The sequence below is a fragment of the Pavona decussata genome, unplaced genomic scaffold, assembly GCF_977016875.1.
Source record: "Pavona decussata unplaced genomic scaffold, jaPavDecu1.1 SCAFFOLD_223, whole genome shotgun sequence".
In the NCBI taxonomy this organism is placed as follows: Eukaryota; Metazoa; Cnidaria; class Anthozoa; order Scleractinia; family Agariciidae; genus Pavona; species Pavona decussata.
Genome location: NW_028145628.1, coordinates 383,063 through 407,397, shown reverse-complemented (window position 1 = coordinate 407,397; position 24,335 = coordinate 383,063). Strand labels below are relative to the sequence as shown.

The following is a 24,335-nucleotide window of genomic DNA, read 5'->3' as shown; positions in this document are numbered from 1 at the left end:
TCAAAGTCTTAGTTGATTGCACAGAAAAAACAGTCGCTTTTTTTCAAGAGGTTTAGTTAACTCGTATGGTAGACTGGGAGATTTCTTTGGTCTCCAAGAGACTGCCAGATACTCCTGGAGAGTTGGGAAGGTAAGGTAAAATCTTTATTTAGACACGGAGTTTCCTAATTAAATTAAAGTTGTAAATAGCTACTACAATAAGAGAAATGATAAAAACCTGTTTTACAAGGAAGCCGTGTATAAGAACAAAATAAAATTAATATAAGACTACTGTCAAAATCATAATTCTTCAGCTTAAATTTAAATTCATTTAGAGACAGCGACTGTCAAATATTCAAGGGTAGACTATTGCACAGTACAACTCCGCTGTTAGACAGACTTCTTTTACAATAATTAGTGCAGGGCTGTGGGATAGTTGGCATAATTTTTATGTATTCTATATTATTATATCTCTCTGTAAATACACGCGGTGTGATTGGTCGATTTTGTGGGCCGTATTTCACGAGTTTTATCTCGCACGTGCCCATTTAACCTCAGACTTGGTTAGTAAGAGGTACTTATTTACCATATTATTTATTATATTATTCATACTCAGCCAACAAAACATAATGCTGTAAAACTGCATCCTTAACATATTGCATGTAACACTGTGTGCGGCACTTGCTGATCCAATAAAACTAATGAAAATTTATTATACAATTAAACCTCTTTGATATTCTACAGGTACTTCCCCACAGCTAAAAGCCTTCGTGATTATTAAAAGAACACCATGTATATAGATCAAGTTTGAGGTCCAAGAAAGCTTGTTATCTTGTAAATAAAATCCTACCCTTTAAAAAGCGTTATATACTGTATGTAGCAACTCTATTTTAGTCAGCACAAGAAAGGTTTTTCTTCTGAGAATTTTTGTGAAGAGCACAATCGATCTCAGGTGTTCAGCATATTATGCAAAATACAGGTCAACTCATGCTGTCTACTTGCTTCACAAAATTTCACCTTTTTTAGTTTTAAGAAAATTTGACAAAAGCAATAATTAAAAAATAGTTTGATTTCTGCCTTGTTGGAACCTATAGCCCTTCAAAAAGCGTTACTTCATTTTTTCATTCCACAGTCGGCCTATGTTTGAGATGAAAGCACAATTTAATAAATTATACAAATGACAAAAATGTTGCGCTTAGCCATTTTTTTTTTTCAGTAAAAGCTCTTCTAGAGCTGTATGGTCGTACATATGACATGGAAGACAAAGTTATTAATGAAATGACTTGGTACAGACTTAGAGACAGGGACGGCAAATTAATGGCCTTTCAAAAACTACACGGCTCACAAAATTTGAATCCAATTTCACGCCTCTGCCAGCATCAATTTTGTAGAGAAGCCAATTCCTGGCCCCAGTTTTTAAAAAAGTGGATAATTTTATCCACTGGATATTTCGTTATCCAACAGATAAAATGTGTGCAAGATTTTCATGATAGCCCTATTATTTGTGAATAGAGTAGAAACATATGCCAAATTTAAGTATGGGATTGTGTGGAAAACTTGCCAAAAGCGTTGGTTTGTCAGTACATTTAAATAACTATTTTGCTCTACTGTATAGCGACTAATATCCAGTGGATAAAGTTATCAGCCCTTTGAACAACTGGGGCCTTGAAAGACCCGTAACTTACCGGGCCTGATAAGTATATTTTTAAATGTTTTTTTTTTCACAAGTGATTACAGACATGGTACTTGGCCAATGTTTTCATAGAATTATCAGATTTTAAAAGTAACAACAATTGACTTCTGTTAAGAAAACTTTATCACCAAAATCCCTTATTGGGCCTGATAAGTTACCGGGACTTTCGAAAAATGGGCCCCTGGAGTCCCAACTTCTATTGCAAGGTTTAGAAAGTCTCAGTATCACAGAAAAGAATGTTAGTATTGCTGTCAAGCAAAATCCTGAATTTATCATTTACCACTGCAGGTTGACTTATATTCTATTATAATAATTATTATGTCTAGAATATCATTGTGCTAAATTTGTAAACAGCAGCCGTATTATTACAAAATTATCTAAATGCTTGCATCTCCTGATGGTAGTCTTTGATTTATCCATGAGACGATATCATTCATGACAAGTTCACGATCTTCCTTGGGTTCATTCAAAAGTTTGTGGTAAAAACCAGGGTAAATCTGTAAAATAACAATAAAATACTGTCAGTATTAAATTATTTTTAATCTATCAAGTGAGATAAATAAGAATTTTTAATTTCACCCTGGCTCTTTCTTAAATTGTGATTAAACAAGAAAAATAAGACAAGATTGTCAACTTGCAGTTGACTGGTGCAAATTTTCAAGAACAGAATCATGCATACAGGATCATTTTTTGGTGATCATCAACACAGCCAGCCAGCGGCTGTTAAATGCTCCAAATTAACAAGCCACCACCCATACATTCAGCTATTTTTCTGGAGTACCAAACACCACTCTGTCACATACATTAATTGGAGACAGGAAAAGTCTCACACAACCTTTGGATGGCCCATAAGGCAGGATCTTAACTTAATGGCTTCAGTAGCATGAATTAAGTTAATAGTTGTGTTACTAATCCCTCCCCCACCCCAGCCTGGATCCCCCCCCCCCCCCCCCCATAATGGGATACTACAAGGATCACCCACAGCGTTTTGCTATCAGTACCTATCTGGGTGAAAAGAGATTACAGGCAGATTTGGAAATTAACACGTTTGGCAAACTGAATGTCAAACCTCAGATTCATGTTACTCTATATATGAGTAGTTGATGTTAGTGTGGCTAACTCAAAACTACTCAATTTTGCTGAGAAAATTGGAAACAGGGAGCAGTAAATGTACATGTAGGTCTGGATAAACATGGTCACGTGATCATTTCTTTCATTGCTGTAAATGCATTTCTACTGTAAATCTCTCTAGTGTCAAGTAATTGTCAAATTGTCATTTCTTTCTGGTTGTTTAATTTATTGTATTTAACATGTGTGATGGTCAATAAAGCTGTTAAAAAAAAAAAAAAAAAAAAAAAAAAAAAAAAAAGGATGTAAATTATGATTATACGGGTGAGTGCGGTCCTGATAAGGACTGTTTGAGGTGACATTGACTGACGTTTCGACAACCTGGGCGGAAGTCATCTTCTGACTCAAGTTAATTGTGGAACGTCAGTCGATGGTCTGAATGTCTCTGGTTGTTAACCTGATTGGTCAACAGTCAAGATGTTATTGAATTGTCTTACCAGACATGCTATTTAGTACACTGTCGCAACTCCGCTTTGATAGAATAAATGTCTCGTGCTACTGCTGAAGCAAGACAAATCTGGTGTCTCGCTTTGTCTCGTTCAATTTACGCCGCAAAAATGACTTTATGGTCAGAATCAGGCCGGATTCTCGCTGTGTCAGGCTGTAAATTTTCGTACAGGAATGCACTATGATCAAAAACTGTTCCCTACCTTAATAGTTTTATCTTTACTTGCAGCCCTCTCCAACATTTTGGATCCCTCAACCATTGCAAGCTGGTCGGCATCACCATGTAGTACTATAAAAGGCCATTCAATCTTGGGTATATTTTCTTTGATTTCTTCCATTGCATCATGTATGGCCATTGCCCACCGCGCTTTTAAACCCCCTTTCCAGCCCAATGGATCGATGCTCAGGGCAGCCACCTTTTAAATAACAAAAAAAAAAAAAAAAAAAAACCCATCAAAAAAGGCATTTAAGCATGTTTGTAATAAAACATGACACCTGCACAGTTCCCCCCAGCTCCCTACTGTGGCCTTGATTCATTTACGAGATACTGATAACAAATCTTCATTTTGGTCAAGTTTTAAGTGCAAATCTCTTGGTCTCTCTGCTAAAATAGAGCTTATTTTGATTTTAAGGCAAAAAGGTCACACATGATGGTCTGCAGTGCCTTACATAACACCTTTCAACTGCAAGTTACACATACAAAAACAAGTTACATTTGGCTGGAACCAGTCAACCTGATAGAATCTACCTAAGCATCAGGTGTCTAGTTTACATTGGTGCCCACTTTGAGGGAATCCACTTTAAATTCTTACAGTTAAACTGTACCTTTATAAAATACAGGCATGCTCATAATATGGACAATCAGCTAAGTCCTTTTCACTGACGTCAATCAATTAACAGTTTTCATTTACATATGACTTAATTAATATATAATTTTTCCTGAGTTAATTGTTCTAAAGAGAAAAATCTAGAAAATTAATTATTAATAGCACACACCTAATCCTAACCCTTCATCAAAAAGTCTGCTGTGCTCACCAATAAACAATTATCAAATAAATAATTCTAACTAACTTTAAATAAAGCTCAAAACCTCACCTGGTCAGGATCTCTACTAAGTGCAGAATAATTCTCAGATCCAACAACTTGAAATGAGGGTGCAATGTGTGAAACTATTTTTCCTAGAAAGATCTGAAAAACAAGTTTGAAAATTGAAAATTAATAATGATTAGCAAGCATTCTCTTTGCTTCCACCTTTCTTTCAAGTGCAGCAGTCAATAAATTATTGAGAATTGTAGCATCCTATGAAAACACTCTTTGGGTTCCAAAGAAAGTCTGTATAGGAGGCTATCGTCATGAGAATATAAACACGAACAATAAAAGATCCATTTATATTTTTTATTCAGTTTATTCTAAATGAAATAGGGTAATTAGGATTTTGGTAGGATCAAAAAAATCTGGCTGCATAAAGGAAATTAAAACAATAATTATTGTTATTATAATTTATTAGTATTATTTATTACAAATTATTACTATCATACAAGTCTTACAGTGCGAGTGTTACCAGGGTCACTTATAAACAAAACTGACCAATCAGATTACAGGACAAGAACAATAATTCCAAAGCCGATTGAACCAATCACGAGTGGTAGGAAAACAATAATAATGAAAACCCCAAAGTTTTCAATTATTCACTGTTCATTTCCTGTAATCTGACTGGTCAGTTTTGTTTACAGCCCATTCACTTCATGCGTGACCAGTATTTCCAAGAATGAAATGAACATTCAAATTTTTCTTTGTTATGTTCGACATGTGAATGGAATGTTGAACATTTCTCTGGAAATCTTTCTGAAAAAGATGCATTAACAGGAAAAAAAAGATTCAAAATACTTGGGAAATAATTGTTATTCTTGAAAGACTTAATGCTAGGGAAATTTCTATGGGAACTCTGAAATCTTGTTGGCGTTGTTCAAAACTGACATGTGAATAATTTCAAAACTCAATCCGTTCAAATTTAAAAAATACCGGTCACGCATGACATGAATTGATTGTAAGAGACCCCGGTAATAGTAGTCGCATGGTAAGATATAAGTTAATAATGACATGTTTTATACTTACCATAAAGCGTGTTGCAGTTTCTGGGTTTGCCATAATTGCAGGAGCAGACAGCACAATCCCGGCAAAGAAGTGTGGTCTTTCCATAGCACATAGGATGGCAATGGTACCTCCCTGCATGATAAATAAACATTTTTAACAACTGAGAGTTCAATTGGCTTGATCACAACAGCTTATAATTTGATCAATCAGATACAATTTAAGTGGATAATATTTCTTTTAAAGAAATTGTAGAGAGGGGTACAGTTTAGAGCCGCCTTAAATTTGTTGAAACTTTAAGGTGTCTCTCTCTGAAATTAACAAAATGTTGCATTTTAATAACTTGGTGATTACAATTTGATAGAAAAAAATGGGGTCACCGAGCTCATTTTTTAATTATTATGGTAGCCATATAAAGCTTAACTTAATAGGGCTGTCTTTAAGAGGTTCTCAAGACCTGGCGCATTGCTGGCAATTGTGTAATACTGACCATAGAGTGACCAAACAAAAAGATGGGCAATCCGTCATTGTTAGTAGACGACTCATCAACATGCTTTAACACATCGGCAACATAAATACTAAACGAAGAGATCTGCACACGTTCTCCTTCACTTCTTCCATGACCCACTGCAACAAAATGCAAAAAAGTAAGGGTTATAGATTGGCCCTGATGACTGGCATCGTCAAAATGATATTATCACCAATTGAAGAACTTGGGGCATAACCAAGTTGACTATGCAGTGCTCGAAATTAAAATCATTTCCAAGTTGTCACAATCCATAATGCTGGGCAACCTGAGCCAAAACTCAGGTTGCCCTGACGCTTGGTATAATGTTGTCCTTTTAAGGGGTTTTGGTTGTTCTGGTGCTCGTGGAGGAGCAAGAGGGCAGGGGGTTGGGAAATGGCTGCAAAAGTGGCGTTTACTGATATGGCATGAGATCTTGACAAAAGCTACCAAAAATTATGAACGATTGGTGCCTGGTGGAATATGTCAAAATAGAACTACAAGACTGTGCAAAAAGAATGCAAACAAATTTCACCGAATATCGGCTATTGTTCAACCGAAAAATCGCCGATATTTTGGGTGAAGTTTTGTGACTTTTTGGCCAAGATTTCGAACAGATTTGGAGAACTGAAAAAATTTGAGCATATTTCGGCCCACAAATTTGTTTATCTAAGAACGATATTTCAAAACGATTTTGTTTGAACCAAAAAGAAATTTTGTATAACTAACTGAAAACTCCTAAGTTTCTCTTGGGTTAGTTGGATGCATGTGATTCGTCATGATGCTCAATTTGCAAACTTGCTCGGACATGTACATGTTGCGATTGGTTTTATGTTGGTTGGTATTAAAGCTAGAGTTTCTTCAATCCCCAAGAGAAAAATCAATATTACACTCGATGCACATCACACTTGACCAGTATTTCCGAGAATAAAATGAACATTTGACCAGTTTTGGTCTGAAAAGTAAGGGGGCTTTTTTTTAAGGGATGCACCACTCCACAACTGATTGACAAGAAAAGGTCAAGACTACAGGTAAGAGAACATGAAACAGAAAAAAGAACTCTCAAAGCTAGAGAGCCGAAGGTTCTACACAGACAGGGTACCATCAGGCAGGGCTCAAAACTCCTATCCCATATCAACCATTATACATCAATTTTCATACAGAGCTCACCCTTTTGCTATGTGTGATTGCAGGAAATATCTGTTGTAGGTCAAAATGAATCCAGGTTAACATGATTTCAACCTAGATTGATTTGTATTTTCCTTTGTTAAGGTTGGGTAATTAACATCTGAAACAAAGGAAAATACAAATCAACCTAGGTTGAAATCATTTTAACCTGGGATTCATTTTAACCTACAACATATCCAATTCCACCCCCCCCCCCCCTCCCCCAACTCCCATGGGAAGTTACTGAAAATTCCAAGGGGAAGGGGATCTCATAAGCCAAAGTTTTAAGGGGAAACTTACAAGTATGAAGTTAAATGACAATATCAATACCCACCCCATCCAATAAAAGTCTTAAGAATCCCCTGCCCACCCCTCTGAAATCTCCCTATTCCTTCTGAGGTGGGGTTGAGTATGAATATTTTCTGGAACAACACAATTGGTAATTTTAATCCATACACATGCAGTAACACTTATTAATTATGCTGACAGTTCCAATAGCCCTTTTCACGGTTAACTCTGCTCATTTGAATTACAATAAATCTAGCATGTATGTGAGGCAATTTCGGGCTGTTTTGCAGTTTTAGCCCGAAATTGCCTTGCATCGACGTTGGATAACATTGTAATGCAAATGACAAACATCAACCGTGAAAAGGGCTATTCCACATCCAAAAGGGCTCATATCTTTTGCTGCACAAGAATGGGAATAAATTTACCATGATCGTGAGAAACAACGAGAAAGCCTTGCTTAGCCAAAACGTGCGCAAATTCTTCGTATCTCGAGCAGTGCTCTCCAACACCATGGCTAACGAATATTAACGCTCTAGATACAAAACAAGAAAACTCCTGTTAGCACTTTGATAACAAGATTTTTAATGAATGTTAGACAGATATAAGTGATATGTTAAATGAAGCTAGGGTGAGGTGTTCAAAAAGAACTTTGCGATCGTGAACTAACGCATGAAAATTAATTTGTTAAGGGTGTACCCCGGTATGCGTGTAAACGGGCGTATTAAAACACGGACATAGACTTACCGAGGGCTTGAATCTTTCAATTTCCACCACTTTGAGAACAACGTAAGGCCCTTTGAACTTTGAACAGCGCCTTCTTCGGATATAACTTCACCTTCCATGCCCAAAAACGGTCAAAGGAGGATCAAAACTGTCATTATCCCTCCGCCATCTTCGATTGTCATTTTGGAAAGGACTGGACCGAGTAGCCGGCCGTGGTCTAGCCACAGGTAACCCAAGCTCTACAAGCCGATGTAATTATAAGGTTTTGTAGGGGAGAAAAACGTTTCCTATTTTGTTTGTTCGAATTCCGGTCTATTTCACTGCCATTCACGTGCTTTGAATATTTATGATTACGTGAAGTCGTACAAAAGGTAAAATTTACATAAATATATATATGCTCCTGCTTCTCAAGTCTTCCATTGTAAATTTTAGGGGCTGTTTACATGGCGGGAGGAAGATCCTAGGACTAAGAAGATCCGAGAAGGCGGAAAAACTTTTCGTTTGCTTTACATGCAGAAATTTCGGCCGAAATGGTTACCAAGTGAAGAAGGAAAAGAAGAATAACTGTCGGCCTTTAGCAGCTGAACGCCAGGCTGCCGCCATGTTTGTTCTTTTCAGTCCCTAGTACTAGTATCTTCCGAGCGAAAGTAGTTCACATGGTGCTAGGATCTTCCTAGTCCTAGCATCTTCCTATCTCTTAGCTAGTACGTTCATATCTCTAGAAAGATCCTAGCGCTAGGGCCCCCCAAAAGTACAACTTCTTGCATGTAAACTGAATAGAGATTCATCACGTGGCGTGAGGATGATCAGCCCTCTAGGATCTTCCTAGTGCTAGGCTCTTTCTACGTCCACGTAAACAGCCCCCTTTTGCACGACTTCGCACAATCACAAATATTCACAGCACGCGAATAGCAGTGAAATAGACCGGGACAAACAAAATAAAACTCATGTTCGAAGAAAGCGAATTTAACGACTGAAATTTGACCAAGATTCAGCCTTCTTATCTAACACTGCGTCATGTTTCGGTTCTTAAGCCTAAAACTTGCGTGATATCGCAAAGAAGTCGTACTCTAACCGCTTGTAATTTAAAAAAAAAAATCTGTGGGGGGGTATTTTAAAGATTTCCCGATTTATGCAAAGTAGGAACTTTTTCATTCATCTGCCCTTTATTTCAACTGGTTTTAAACATAAATATCTTAAAATCAGAGACACCCATGAAGCTCAATATACATTTAGAATGTTTTGCTATGAGGAAAGACCTCTTAACAGAAAAAAACAAAGTGTCAAGTCTTATTTTGTCAGAGATATTGGTGAAAAATGCGGGAATAAACAAAATCACCCCGTAAAAATTCATTCATTATTTACTTGAAAACGCTCTTACAGATTTTTTTTTTCTTATTTCGCTTACAAGTTGTGTTGAATGAGTGGTTTAAATCCCTAAAGTTTCGTCGTAAAGTATCTGACTAGATTTCGAGATAACTGACAATGTTTAAAATGAGAGTCTATGCGCTACGGTTGCTATGGTAATAGTTGTTGCTTGGAAACCGATGAGAAAATTAACTTTGAACATTTGTTGAAATGTTGATGTAGTATGAAGGAGATGGAAGTTTATCTTGTATGCGAGATTGTAATTTCAAAACTTCCCCTCTAAGTCCAGAAAAACTGCTGCGAAAGCTTCGGTCCTTTCATTGTCAGGTCTAAAAGTAAGGTTAACGTTGGCGTAGAATTATTTAGTTTCACATGGAGTGACGTCACGACACGGTTCTTGTCCGGGCAAAAGGCGAAGTTGGCCCCTCCCAAACTATCGGCGCAGGCGCTTTGACCAACTGTGGGCTACCAGGAATTCAGGAGAGGAAGATTAGTGAGAGATAAACAGTATGTTTATGGGAGTTTAAAATCTGGGACGCGGATTACAATGTAGAGTGCGGGAACGATTATCGCGTGTTCATCTGTACAGCCTTAGTTCTAATTAGTAATTAGCTCATTGTTACGTATTTTGTTTTCGTCTAACACGTTGTAACGTTAGCTAATTTGCTTATACCTTTTACCAGTTGTATTTTCAAATTTCAAATTGTAACGTTTTTGTTAAATAAATGTAACTTCAGCCTTTTTTCAGGTATCTACTGTAAATGTTTAAAATTGTCACGTATCTTGCCACAGGGTCAGTCTCAAATATACCCTGAAGAAGAAAGGCCGAGCCTTTCGAAATATTGGGAAATATACTTCCCTGACCGTGAAATCAGCCTTGCTCTGTTTTTAGATTATTTGCTTTACATATTTTTGCTGATTAGATCCTTCACTACAGGATCCGGTACTTTTATTTTGTCGCGGTGGTCCTTGCAAAAACAGCTTAACACTAGGAAATGACGCAGATTACAATGTAGAGTGCGGGACAGATTATCGCATGTCCTTAGCTCTAATTAATTAAGTAAGCAAGCAGTCTACTGCTGTAATTGGTTACCCTCCCTCCCCTCCCAGAGGGCATTAGCTTGGTTTAATAAAGCCCAGATATTTACCCCCAATTATAGTGTGATGACTCTAAAAAAATGGAAAAGGTTTATTTTTTTGTTGTTGGCCACCCCGTAAGTAAGGACCCTGCATTTCACTCGCAGAAATCCTGCGATGAAAAAATTCCAGTACGAATACCCCAGAGGGACCCCCAGCAGAACAACCGCTGACAAAACAGCCTGTGACGAGTGTTTTCCCATCTCGTGACCGTGACTGTGCAATAGGCTGTCTAATTATACACATGGCGTCTACGATTCCAAAAGGCTTCTTGCTATTTGCAGTGATAGATTATTTGATTCTTTTATTTGCTAAAGGTAAGTTTTACATGAGTCATTCTCAACTACTCTAGGTTATGCTAAAGCTTAAGCTAAACTTTTGTTGAAGGCGTAAGCTGTAACCTTTGAGGGTCGTACAGGGGTATTTTCGTGATGCGTGATTAGCTGATTTTATTTCCCGTGAAACGTGAATGTAATAAATTATTCTTCGTAATCCGTGACCTGAAGGTTTTGCGTGACCCGTGAAGAGCTTGAATTATTCACCGATATTCGTGATCGTACCACTCTATTCTGCGCGATTTTGAGAAGCGAGTGCTCCTGAAGATTTATTAAGACTGAAAACATCAAATGTGACAAGTAACAGATTTCGCTTAATCTTCGTTAATGTCGTAAAGTAATTCATTGTGCAAATTCACGTGCTTTACATACCTGTCATGGATCAGATGTCTACACCTATAGTCTCCCATGTCACGGGAGGTCAAAGGACAGTTATTCGACACATCCTAGACATGGCTTCGACGAGTACAGCTAGTACGATGAGGATCGAGTGTATCATATTTTACGTGGACCCAAAGTCTGTGGGCTCGTTTAATTTTCTTGGAAAGGAACGAGTTCGCTTTCCGATTATAGATGAACATTTATCTTTGGCAGTGTTTAAAAACGGAAACGTAACAACAAGAGGTCAAAATGACCTTTGACATCAATTACAACACATGCGACAGTTAAACACATGGCTTTTTTTAGTGTCTATCGCGCAAATCCTCCAAATCATAGATGGCTTTTAATAAGAAGAAAATCCAGCGTTAAAAGAAAATTTACAGGGAGCACCGCTCTTTTCATAGAGTAAAGGGTGTTCGCTGAAAGACATACCCGTGAGGGCAAGACTCTTATTTAGGCTAAACACGCACAAGAGAGTCGCGCAGGCCTGTCAACCCCATTATGCCATGTAGACGATTTGGTATTTCTTCGGGCAGTGACAACGCGAAGTGGACGAATGGTCAGAGTCGTCCATTGAGAGTGATTTAGGTATGTGATTTCCGATAGGCAACCTTTACCTAGCCTTTCACGATTTTGCTCCCTTCAAACGCTCTTTCTGGGCGGTAAGAAAAGGTTGTTAAAAAAGTACCTGACTTGTTTATTTTCGTGATTCGGGAAAATGAAATTTTCATATCCGTGATCCGTGATTTGCAATTTTTTCTGTTCGTGAACCGTGCGAGAGACCCCCCCTGTACGACCCTCACCTTTGCTTGTTCGGTCCAGTGGAATACTTTATAATTTCTCCTGACGCGCTCTCTTTCGGGCGAAACACTCAGATGTTTAATCAAAGGCATAATTTTACTACCCTCGTGCGCCCTCTTAACTTAAAGAGTGTTTGTATCTTGAATTCTTGATCTTATTAAACTTAAACTTTTTTTATCTACTGCAGGCGAGCTGGGCCAATGTGAAGTGTCCAAGGATGGCCGCAATTTGGAAATTGCAATCAAGAGAACAAGTTTTGATGATTCGAATGTGCGTGGGTTCTCCATCCACAACAGAACCGGGGAATCCCTTCAACAAGTGGTCAATTATGAAAAACCGAGTTTGGTACCTAGATGTCGATATAAGTGCAATGCAGAAAATTTTCCAAAGGTCACCATAACAGATGAATACATAAAATTGAATGTCAGCCTAACTGCAGGCCCACTTGCTGATTTGACACCTTTTACCGTGCTATTGGATGTTGATGGGCATGGCAATTTCCAATTCAACCCCTTGGTGTGTTCAAAATATTTGAACCACACAGTGGAAGGTAAGTGGATAGATAATTAACATGGTAGCAAGATGAAAAGTGACAGACTGAAATTTTCTTGGGCTATTAATTCATTACCAACAGGGAAAGATTTATTTAATAATACCAAATTGTTTGAATACTATCGGAAATACAGTATTATATATATGTCATCAGCAAAGAAATGTCTTTCATTTTATGGCATCCCAGTTAAATTTCTAATAAATTGTTCTAAATGTAATAAAAAGTCGCTTGAATCTATTGCAAAATGCATTTAAACGATTATTATTTACTGTAAGGCTTCTTGTTTTTGCACAAATATTTTAACAAATACCAGTAAATTATATATCATCATCATTATTAATTTCTGACTGAAATTAATCATCATGTGTACACGTGTTATCATTTTTTATTAGCAAATGCCAGCCATATGCACGCAAGCAAAGCAGCTGCTATATTATAAGTCATAATAATGTGATTTTATCAATCACTCCAGCAACAAACTAACTGGTTGCTTTGTGATTTGAAATGAATAAAAGTGCAGGTGTTGAAGCAACAGCTAAGATTGTGCACTCTTTAATTAATAGTGGCATCAAGATCCTATGAAAGGGCTGTAAATTTGATGATGCAGCAGAGACTTGGGCCAGCGAATGGCATTTTTTTTTTCTGCAAGGAAACGTCAGGCCCTGATATCTTGCAACAAATTCACTCACGCTTTGCAGGCAAAATATTTAATAAGACTGAAGAATTCTGTCTGTTGGACGGCAGCAATCAGATTGCTTGATCTTTACAGAATTCCGCCCGCTCATGCATTGAGAAAAACATATTAATTGTATTTGATCTTAAAAACCTAAAAATAAAAAAAATTGCAAAATAATCCTAGCAATGGCAATGTCTGTTAATTAATTATACTTTCAAACTCCGAAACAATGCTGTATGATGTACTATAATACTCTCCTAGATAGAGGATCTCCTTTACCATTCTGTCACTAAAAATCCTAGATTAATGCTGAAGATACTATATTGTTAGTCCTCTGAGACATTCAACCTTGATTTTAACCCCTTGCTCTCCCCAAACTTGGTTTTTCAAATTCAAATTCATGCTTTGATTCCAGCTGAATTATCAGATCTCATGACCTGACAATTTCCCCAGCTGACAGGTGCAGTTTTGTGCATCATCTTTTCCAAATGTTTTCAGAAACTAAAAGGAAATTGCTTATAATTTGTGGGAAAAGTTTCAACTTAATGTATTATAATTACACTGGAACGGTGTCCCTCTCCTTTCAGATTTAACCGTGGACTCTGGTTCCGTGGTGACTACACATAGAACACAGAAAATTAACACAGAAGCTCCTTCAACCTTGAAGTCAACGAGTGGTAATAAGTTAATTAGAATTTAGAGCGATTTTCAATTGTGTCAAAAGGAATTTCGCATTTGCTTTGGTTTAACATTACTACGTACGCTCTGTGATTGGTTGACAAAACTCACTCCACTTTCTCAACCAATGGGAATCCAGACCAAAACCAATCGTGTTTTGGCAGCACGCATTTTCCCATGCTTGGCACCGGATACATGTATTTGCTTTAAATTCTGATTGGCTCATTGTCTTGTTTATATCTGTTGCAATAATGGCCAGAGTAAATTTATTACTTTGGTTTTGGTTTTACGACACTCAATTGGAAATTAACTGCTATATTGAGTTCAAGTAACAATAATAATTACTTGATCTTTTGGCTTCTGTCTTTCAAATAGCAGCATAATATATAATTATATAAAAATTACTACAGGATGGCAAAAAATATATATATATTTGTTTTAAGTTGATGTTTTACATTTAAGTTCAGATAAGGGAACAAGAAGGGATATTACTCACCAAACTAAAAAAAGCACACATAAATTAAAATATTAGCGATGGCCAGCGCTTTTCATTATACTGACCATGCAAATATATTCTTGATATGGAGTTTGAGAAATAATTTCAGGGTGGTATTGTCAATAATTATGACTATCTGCAGACTGTTTTTCTTACTGGTGAAATAAATTTGGGAATTAATAACAGCTGTCAAGAAAAAAAAGTTGTTAGCACCCCCCCCCCTCCCCTCCCCCTACACACACATACACCTTCCCCACCCGGCAATATAATTTGCGGGATTTTTGCATTGGGTCATCATTCCCTTCGGAAAACTATCCGCCTTTATGTTTTTTCCACTACTTTGTGCTTCATTTTGCAATTAGCCTCTATACCTGTGACCACAGATCAGTCATATTTATTGGTTTAAAGACACAATTTCTGAGGGATCATTCTCAAAAGGGCTTGCTGTTTTAATAAACTGTGAGAATTTAAGTATTATAAGTTAGACTGGGTTCAAGTTTGAGTTCCTTTTAGTTGGCCTTCAAATAATTTTGATTAAAATAATATGTTTTTAATAGTTCTAGCTTTAGGACTGTTTAAAGTGAGTAACATTTTTTTTGCTGCAATTTTTATTTTATTCAATTTTAATTAAAGCCCAATTTAAATGTTCAGCTTTCAGTCAGGGCAGCAATTAATACCATCATTTCAGGCCTTCACTCAACTCAGATTCAGACTCCTTGTTTTCTTGATTCCTATAATTTACTAACAGAAATATAATTATGTTAAAAATGATTCGATTAATGTAATATCAGTCAGATGTGACTCCAGCTAAATATTTACCATTGAATCTTATCACCAGCAACTAAAACAATCCACCCTGCACCTGATGATGATCAAGGAACAACTGGAAAAGCTACTGGTAATTATTGGAAAAATTTTTCCTAATTTCTTTATTATAAATGAAACCATTAACTTTTGATTAATTCATTTCTCAGTTGATTTACATTGTCAGTATAAAATTCAAGTTTCTCAACAATGTTTTCTGACTAATATATTAGACTGTTAATTTAAACTAAAATTAATGAATGTATACAGAGAACTGATTTTAGATGTTAAAAGACTGAACAGGTAATTTTCCGGCTGTGCTGTGAGTCAGCTAGAACTTACATGGTTAAATCATGCAGTAATTATAAGTTTGATTTAAATGTTTCATGTTAGATTCTGCATATATATATATCCCACATGCAAGGGCAAATGTCTGCTTAATATATAAAGAAAAACATTTTTTCTATATATAAATGGCATCTAATTTGATTTGTCTTTTCTTGTGTAGGACACAAGACACTGATGATCATTACCATAGTCACTGTGATAGCTGTAGTGGTATTGATCCCTACAGGGATCTTGGTGCTGTACTACTGCCTCAACAGATCTAGAAAGAGAAAATTAAACAGCAAAGAACCTGTGGAACTGCATGTCTTTGAGTAAATTCCAGCGTACTGCCACCCAAAGATTACATGTTGCCTTTGTACTTATTCGTGAGGGGGTCATTAACCATGCATTTTTCAGATAAATATGAAAGCTTCCTATTGGGAAAGAATGCCATATTACATTGCTTTGTAGTTTGGCTCCTTTTAGAATTATTGCTGCTTGATTATCTCTAAAAAATGCATGGCTATAACCCCCAATTTTCTTTTTCGTTTCCAATAGACATTGCTAAGATCTGCTTTCCTGCATAGTCAAAAACTGCGTAAAAAAACTCAGTATTAGTAGGTATCGTCCATAAAAGAGCATTTACATTTTGCCTAATAATCAGGCAATTATATTTAAAGATCTCTATTTTGCGAAACGAGCTCTACATTATAAGACTGTGAAGGGATTTAACTTGTTTGCTTGCATTCTTTAATAAACGCTGGCTGGCTGGCTGGGATGGTAGCAAATTAATGAACCCAACCCCTCACTGATGATTATATTCCATGGCTCATCAACCCATGTCTTTGGCCCAACCCTCTCACAATTCACAACACTGAAACTAACAGTAGGATACCTTCTTCACCAAATATGAAGGAACTCAGAAACTGCTGGTCTTCTTCACGTGCAGCTCAGTGTTCTTTGGGTTGCCAATGATGCAATAAATAATTAACTTCTACCAGAGAAAGGTTGTGTGATGACCAAATTTCAAGAAAGCACTCTTTGTGATTTGTTATTCATTTTAAATTGAAAGTTGTTTAACTTGGGGTTACTTAAGACCATTGTACAACTTGTTGTAGGTCATTTTAGATCATTTGGATCATTGTTCTACTGCTTGTTGATCATTTTAGATATTTAATTAAGATCATTTTACATGTACACCTTGTGTAGGTCTGATTTTAGATAATTTAGAGTTATTTTAGATCATTAAATGATCAAATTCAAATTTTGAAATATCATTTCAGATCATTTTAGGTCATAAGGTCTGCTACAGACCCAGCATCTTATGATTTTTCATCCATTTTAAAAGTTTGAAAATATTAACGATTTCAAACCTTTCGGTCTAAAAGTCCAAAAAAAGACCAAGGTCTGAAAAAGTATAAAAATCAAACGAAAATATATTTTATCAAATGAAAAATATATTTTATCGAACGAAAATATATTTTATTGAATAAAAATATATTTTATCGAATTTTGCTACATTTCGGCAACCATAACTATGTCACCCCAGGTACATGTGCGCATTGATGAGAAGCACTTTGAACTTGTTGGCCCAACTTTTTCAAATACTGTCGGAGAGTTCAGGAAGCTGTTTTCATCAAGTGTTTGAATTGTATTCATCTTTGGAAAGTTAGCTGAATTTTTTATTTACAAATTAACTTTTTTTTTTAATATTAAGTAATTACAGATGAAGCCGTTTGTTGCAATATTTTTGAAAGCTTTTACAATGGCAGAAAAGCAAAAATCCTGCAACAAGTTGCATGCAAATTAGTCTCAACCAAACTTTACTGTGCATGTGCCCCACCTGACATAGTCACTTTAATGTGGAGGCATTTTTTTAACCAGTACAGCCTTGTGAAGAAATCTATGCAGAAAAAAAATGGTCAGGAGAATTTTCCAATTGCTCTTTCCAGCCAACAACAAGCACCTTGAAAGTTTTCATCTTCAATTGAGTGGGAGAACTCTAACAAGGCTTGATATCGCTCTTTTAAATCAAATCCAAGTGATGACTTTAACTTGTGAAGGCAAATTGGACATGAAAACATTGGACGTCTGTTAGATTCCTCAAGGTTGTTGCTTCCATTCATACCACAGGCAAAGTAAACACAGCGATGAAGACAAAATAAATGACTGATCTCATGTGCCATAACCTGAAAAGGAAATAAACACACCGTCAAACTCCAAGAGTACACATCAAATTATTTTCAATTTGAAAAATACATGTAACCTGTAAAGGCCTGTTTTATGCACATAATTTTTAAGCATTGTGCAGTTCCAGAAAATATCCATACTACCCCCACGGAAGGTCTTTTGTTTTGCACCCCTGCTCCCCCTAGGAAATTCCAGTTTAGCTTTATACTTTACTTCTCAAATTTTGACTTTTAAGACCCCCCTCCCACTAGGAATTTTCGGTGACCTTCCGTGGGGTGGGTATGGATTTTTTCTGGAACTGCACACTTTATTTTTGTTGAACTCAAGTTGCAGTATTAAATCTTCGTATTTAAATTAATTGCAATATCACAATAATTTATCGCCACAATATCACAGAGGGGGGGGGGGGGGGGGGGAGTTCAAACATGGCTTCAAACAGGATTCCTCAGAAAACATAATGCAATATATTTTACTGAAAATTGGTAAATACACATGCAATTTTGTAGTCGCAGCCTTTTGCAAGAGTGACAAAACTCGCATCAAATACACCCTTTTGATGCATTGTATGTAAATGGGCCTTTAGACTAGCCCCCAAGTCAAGCTCAAGAATTTTTTCTCAAGAAACCAAAAAAAAAAAAAAATTAATTTGAAGCTATCGAAAAATAGGACTTTTATACCTTCCAAAATACCTTTAAGCACCTCGGAGTTCTTTAATATGCACTTGTGCCTTTTTTTTTCTTTTCCTTTCATTTTATAACTGGTTGATAATTATAATGTTGTTGTAAATGTTTGTACTGGCATTAAAAAATTAGAAAAAAAAGAGAGAAAAGTGCTTTTTTTTTAATGGGAGACAAATGACTTAGAGAAAATCAAATAATAATAATTATCAAGATAACTATGTGACTCACAGTAACCATGGGTATGTAGGTAAGACAACCCACATACCAAGAGAACCTGGTTGGTGGGGGGGGGGGGGGAGAGGGTACTCGCCTAGATAAGTTATATAGGTATGTGCGGCACCAAAGGGTATTCTTTTTTAGCTGTTTTGGTCTGGAATAAGGTATAGATTTTGACCATTTTGGTCTGAGTGTTTGAAAACGGGTATAAATTTACAGAAATGGGTATGGATTCTAAAAATCAGCCTGAGGTCTGAAAAAGGGTACTGGAAAATTAAATTTTTTGAGCTGCACACCCCCCACCAAAAGTAAATAGGATTATCCCCCTGCTCCCACCCCTGGTTCCTGCACACTGGCTACCTAGGACTCCTTCTTCTCCCTACAAGGTCCTAGGGATGGAGGAGGGTGAAGAGTAGGGAAAAAGGAATGGGAAGAGGGGCACACCTTACAGCTCCTCCATAGTACAAGGGGACTTGTACAAGTTGATGCACCGGCCACAGAGTGGCTCTCATAGAACAGTGGATCATATCTTGCAAAACTGAACACTCCAACACCAGCTGCAGGTTTTGCCTGGCCAAAAACAAAGCTCCAGCTTTCATTTGGATAAAGGTCAATCATTGTGATCCCAACAACACAGAATGCTTCTGGGGGCCATTGAGACTGAAGGTATTTGCACACGTCAGGAATATAAAGCGGGAGATTTCGACACTTCATGCGAGTTTTTCATTTAAGCTTCTTTGTCGAAACTGAAGGCAAAATGACAACTTGAAAACCTGAAAGGCAAAATCACAAGACAATCAAATGCCCCAGAGTAGGATTAAATGCTTGACACAATATTAAGGCTACCCAATACCTTCAGAGGTGTCTCGCGTTTAAGCGATGTAGCGCGTCCAGTTTAAACTGTAGATACCTAAACCCCATATCAAATTAAAGCTTATAGAGCTAACTATCAAACCATACCAAGAATTTTGAAATAAAATAAATTGTCGAATTTTTCACGACCTCTAATTGCAAGCGTCCGAATCACCTTTTTAAAGCTACAAGTCAAAGTGAATTTTGTTTTTTGTTAATTTAATTTGCTCCTCAGTTTCCGGACCCAAAGCGCTAAAAAAAACGTGTCTGCGTTTTGCCATATTCAATCGCAGTGAAAAGTTATAGAGCATTTTCGAGATAGGATGAAAAAAATGTGGAGTAATCGTACAAAAATCGCTCTCGGAGAAAAAATATTTCGAAAGAAAAAATTCGCAGACACGTTTTTGTTGTTTATACGTTAAACTAGCTACTGTCCAAATTTGAAGGCAAACGAACAAAATTCCTTTTGAGTTTTAGCTCTTTGAAGTGGCTCCTCCAACTGAAAAAAATTTATTCGATAAAACAGCGCTAAAAATTCCGCAATTCATTTTATTTCAAAATTCTTGGTTTAGTTGGATAGCCAGCTCTATAAGCTTTAATTTGATATAAGGGATCAGGTATCTACAGTTTAAACCGGATGCGCTACATCGCTTGGACGCGAGACACCTCTGAAGGTACCGGGTAACCTTAAAAGGCAAGTTAAGGTGCTGTTACCACAGGTAGCTTGGGCACTTGACCCATGTTTGGGTATAGGGGTGCCGCTGGGGGTTTGAAACCCTGACCCTGTTTAGGACGAAAATAACCTTACATGCCGACCCTGTGTAGTCCTGACAGCGCCTTCTATTTTAAGACCCTATTTAGGACAAAGGTCAACATCTAGCTCTTGTGTTACACAAGTGTTTATTGGCAATAGCAATAACATTTAAAGGCCTACTGTCACTTACCGGACGTGGTGTTCCACGCATTGAAACACGAATACTTGAAATTATATACCCTGTTCAGGGCAGAGAGGCCAAAAACCATACCCTATCCAGCGGCACGTCCCCGTATAGCTCATATAGGGGAGTACCCCCCCCCCCCCCCCCCGGGACACCAGCATCACTTAATTTGAGCATCAAGATGATCATTTCTCTCTATATAAAGCTGGAGAACCTGTTGGTACTGAAACTTTGGCCCTGACGACTGACGTGATAAAAATGTTATTAAGGAGCTTACAAGCACAGACGTTCCAGAGCCATGGACAGCAACCAGGAGTCTAATGTTTTCTTTTTTGGTGCATTTTTGCTCCTCAGGGTGGACAGATCTTGTTGGACGACTCTGTGGCTTGACGTTACAAACGTGATGGCGTCAAAACACTCCAAAATGGAAAAAATTAGACCGCTGGTTGCTGTCCATGGCCTACAAACGTCTATACTTAAGCTCCCTAATATCACCAATTGAAGAGCTTGGGACATAACCAACCTATGCTGTGCTTGAACAAAAAATTATTTCCAAGTTGTCACTACCCATAATGCTGGGCAACCTGAGCCAAAACTCAGGTTGCCCTGATGCCTGGTACGTCGTTCTTTTCAGGGGTTTTGGTTGTTCTGGTGCTCGTGGAGGAGCAAGAGGGCGGGGGGTTGGAAATATGGATGCAAACCTGGTGTTTATACGAGATGTTGACAAAAGCTACCACAAATAATGAATGATTGGTGCCTGGTGGAATATGTTAAAATAGAACTACTGTACTGACAGAACTGTGCAAATAGAATGCAAACAAATTGTGCCGAATATCAGCTATTGTTTGACCAAAAATTCGACCCTATTTTGGGTGAAGTTTCGTGACCTTGTGGCCAAGATTTCATCCTTTTTCTATGTGTGATTACAGGAAATATCCAATCCCCCCTCCCACCCACTCCCACAGAAAGTTACTGAAAATTCCAAGGGGAAGGGGATCTCATAAGCCAAAGTTTAGGGGGAAGTATGAAGTTAAATCAATATCCATACACACCCCATCCTATAGAAGTCTTAAGACTCCCCTGCCCACCCCTCTGAAAATTCCCTATCCCTTCTGAGGTGCGGTTGGATATGAATATTTTCTGGAACAACACAATTTTAGTAATTTTAATCCATACACTTATGCTGTGTTTTCAACACTTGAGCGTTTTACCAAGGTATTAGAACTCGTTTACTTACCTAGGTAAATATTTTTAAATGTGTTTAAGTTATGCAAACTGATACCATGGTAAATGCCGCAAGACAATAGAAAGTTAACCAAGGTAAAAGTTTGATTTTAAACCCAGTGATCAGGCATGGTTTAGGTTGGTGACCATATCCGCTTGCGGTTGCATAATATTTCACATCCCGTGGTGTCCAGATTGAGTCAGTCTCATTCGATCACATTTTTGCGACTTCGTAATTTCACGTTTGTTTTTGATATACCTATGAGTCGTGGCAAAAAACAAAAATTTCTGAAAATTTCCTTGTAAAAGGGTTTCAAACCAGAATTAGTTTCTCGGTCATGACCACACATGTCTAGCGCGCCTTGTCTTTTGAAGAGCAATTTGAAGCAAAATCAATCGCTTTTGCCTCGCTTCCGTGAGGTGCTTATAAACGCGACCGACCGTGACCGTGATCGTGATTGATGACAGGTTTACCTCGGTTATTTCAGCCGGTATAAACACTGTACAAATGTACCAAGGTTTAGTCAGTAAATGTTTACCTCGGTATAAATGCCCAAGTGTAAACACAGCATTATTAATTATGCTGGCACATCCAATTCCACATCAAAACGGTCAAAACGTACACCTTATATCATACCAAAATGGCTCATAACTTTTAGTGTACAAGAATGGGTACAAATTTACCATGATCGTGAGAAACAACGAGAAAGCCTTGCTTAGCCAAAACGTGCGCAAATTCTTCGTATCTCGAGCAGTGCTCTCCAACACCATGGCTCACGAATATTACCGCTCTAGATACAAAACAAGAAAAAAACCTGTTAGCACTTTGATAACAAAATTTTTAATGAATTTTAGACAGATGTAAGTGATATGTTAAATGAAGCTGGGGTGAGGTGTTCAAAAAGTTGCGATCGTGAACTAACGCATGAAAATTAATTTGTTAAGGGTGGACCCCGGGGTGCGTGAAAACAGGCGTATAAAACACGGACATAGACTTACCGAGGGCTTGAATCTTTTAATTTCCACCACTTTGAGAACAACGTAAGGCCCTTTGAACTTTGAACAGCGCCTTCTTCGGATATGACTTCACCTTCCATGCCCAAAAACGGTCAAAGGAGGGTCATAACTGTCATTATTCCTCCGCCATCTTCGATTGTCATTTTTGGAAAGGACTGGACCGAGTAGCCGGCGATAGTGTAGCCACAGGTCACCCAACGCCACCCTAACTCACCTATAAATCCTGTGCTCCTGTCCTGTGCTAACTGTAGTGTAATTGTATAAGGTTATGTATGGGAGAAAAACGTTTCCTATTTTATTTGTTCCGGTCTGTTTCACTGCCATTCATGTTCTTTGAATATTTATGATTACCTGAAGTCGTACAAAAGGTAAAATTCACATAAATATATATATGCTCCTGCTTCTCAATTCACTGAAGTCTTCCTTTGTAAATTTTAGGGGCTGTTTACATGGCGGGAGGAAGATCCTTGCTCTAGGAAGATCCGAGAAGGCGGAAAAACTTTTCGTTGCTTTAAATACAGAAATTACGGCCGAAGTGGTTACCAAGTGAAGAAGGAAAAGAAGAATAACTGTCGGCCTTTAGCAGCTGAACGCCCGGCTGCCGCCATGTTTGTTCTTTTTGTTCCTAGTACTAGTATCTTCCGAGCGAAAGTAGTTTACATGGTGCTAGGATCTTCCTAGTCCTAGGATCTTCCTATCTCTTAGCAAGGAGGTTCGTATCTCTAGAAAGATCCTAGTATTAGGGTCCCCGCAAGTACAACTTCTTGCATGTAAACTAAATAGAGATTCTCTCTCAAACACGCGGCGTGAGGATGATCCGCCCTCTAGGATCTTCCTCCGGTGCTAGGCTCTTCCTACGCCCATGTAAACAGCCCCCTTTTGCACGACTTCGCACAATCATAGATATCCACAGCACGCGAATAGCAGTGAAATAGACCGGGACAAACAAAATAAAATTCTTGTTTGGAGAAAGCGAATAACGACTAAAATTCGACCAAGATTCAGCCATCTTATCTAACACTGGTTTCGGTTCTTAAGCCTAAAACTTGCGAGAATATCGAAAAGAAGTCTTACTCTAACCGCTTGTAATTTAAAAAAAAAATCTGCGGGGATAATTTAAAGATATCTAGATTAATGCAAAGTAGAAACTTTTTCATTCAACTGCGCTTTAGGCACCTATGAAGCCCAATATACATTTAGAATGTTTTGCTATGAGGAAAGACCTCTTGAAAGAAAAGACAAAGTGTCAAGTTTTATTTTGTCAGAGATATTGGTGAAAAATGCGGGAATAAACAAAATCACCCCGTAAAAATCGATTCATTATTTACTTGAAAACGCTCTTACAGATTTTTTTTTCTTATTTCGCCTACAAGTTGTCTAGACTGAGTAGTTTAAATCCCTAAAGTTTCGACGTAAAGTGTATGACTAGATTTCGAGATAATTGACAATGTTTAAAATGAGAGTCTATGCGCTACCGTTGCTATGGTAATAGTTGTTGCTTGGAAACCGATGAGAAAATTAACTTTGACATTTGTTGAAATGATGTTAGTATGAAGGAGATCGAAGTTTATCTTGTATGCGAGATTGTAATTTCAAAACTTCCCCTCTAAGTCCAGAAAAACTGCTGCGAAAGCTTCGGTC

At 37.5% G+C, this 24,335-nt stretch overlaps 3 protein-coding genes across 7 annotated transcripts; 1 reads left to right on the top strand and 2 right to left on the bottom strand.

The window, feature by feature from the left end:
• Positions 1-660: 660 nt before the first annotated feature.
• Positions 661-8,199, bottom strand: LOC146459000 (monoglyceride lipase-like). Its single transcript, XM_085089984.1, has 7 exons — positions 8,043-8,199; positions 7,724-7,830; positions 5,829-5,965; positions 5,363-5,473; positions 4,343-4,435; positions 3,451-3,663; positions 661-2,169 (listed from the first exon to the last, which is right to left on the bottom strand). Exons 1-7 carry the CDS (start codon positions 8,138-8,140, stop codon positions 2,050-2,052), a joined length of 879 nt encoding a protein of 292 aa, XP_084946110.1. The 5' UTR covers positions 8,141-8,199; the 3' UTR covers positions 661-2,049.
• A 2,571-nt stretch (positions 8,200-10,770) lies between these two features.
• On the top strand, positions 10,771-17,824 carry LOC146458999 (uncharacterized). The gene is made up of 5 exons (XM_085089831.1): positions 10,771-10,843; positions 12,231-12,593; positions 13,860-13,949; positions 15,285-15,344; positions 15,759-17,824. Exons 1-5 carry the CDS (start codon positions 10,771-10,773, stop codon positions 15,911-15,913), a joined length of 741 nt encoding a protein of 246 aa, XP_084945957.1. The 3' UTR covers positions 15,914-17,824.
• On the bottom strand, positions 17,293-22,836 carry LOC146458998 (archaemetzincin-2-like). Of its 5 annotated transcripts, none has more exons than XM_085089832.1 (4): positions 22,677-22,836; positions 22,362-22,468; positions 19,108-19,436; positions 17,293-17,766 (listed from the first exon to the last, which is right to left on the bottom strand). In XM_085089832.1, exons 3-4 carry the CDS (start codon positions 19,375-19,377, stop codon positions 17,500-17,502), a joined length of 537 nt encoding a protein of 178 aa, XP_084945958.1. In that variant the 5' UTR covers positions 19,378-19,436; positions 22,362-22,468; positions 22,677-22,836; the 3' UTR covers positions 17,293-17,499. The 5 variants fall into 4 exon arrangements, 4 of the variants coding, with proteins under 4 accessions (XP_084945958.1, XP_084945960.1, XP_084945959.1 ...); XM_085089834.1 differs by lacking the exon at positions 19,108-19,436; XM_085089833.1 differs by lacking the exon at positions 22,362-22,468.
• Between the last annotated feature and the right edge of the window lie 1,499 nt (positions 22,837-24,335).

Excerpts from the sequence above, each read along its gene's own strand:
- LOC146459000 (XM_085089984.1), bottom strand. The coding sequence starts at position 8,140 with ATGGAAGGTGAAGTTATATCCGAAGAAGGCGCTGTTCAAAGTTCAAAG. Across the intron at positions 3,664-4,342 it reads TTAGTAGAGATCCTGACCAG|GTGGCTGCCCTGAGCATCGA; the intron begins GTGAGGTTTTGA and ends GTTATTTAAAAG. Across the intron at positions 2,170-3,450 it reads GTAAAGATAAAACTATTAAG|ATTTACCCTGGTTTTTACCA; the intron begins GTAGGGAACAGT and ends GTTATTTTACAG.
- LOC146458999 (XM_085089831.1), top strand. The coding sequence starts at position 10,771 with ATGGCGTCTACGATTCCAAAAGGCTTCTTGCTATTTGCAGTGATAGAT. Across the intron at positions 12,594-13,859 it reads TTTGAACCACACAGTGGAAG|ATTTAACCGTGGACTCTGGT; the intron begins GTAAGTGGATAG and ends CTCTCCTTTCAG. Across the intron at positions 13,950-15,284 it reads AACCTTGAAGTCAACGAGTG|CAACTAAAACAATCCACCCT; the intron begins GTAATAAGTTAA and ends TCTTATCACCAG.
- LOC146458998 (XM_085089832.1), bottom strand. The coding sequence starts at position 19,377 with ATGAAGTGTCGAAATCTCCCGCTTTATATTCCTGACGTGTGCAAATAC. Across the intron at positions 17,767-19,107 it reads TACTATGGAGGAGCTGTAAG|GTTATGGCACATGAGATCAG; the intron begins GTGTGCCCCTCT and ends TTTCCTTTTCAG.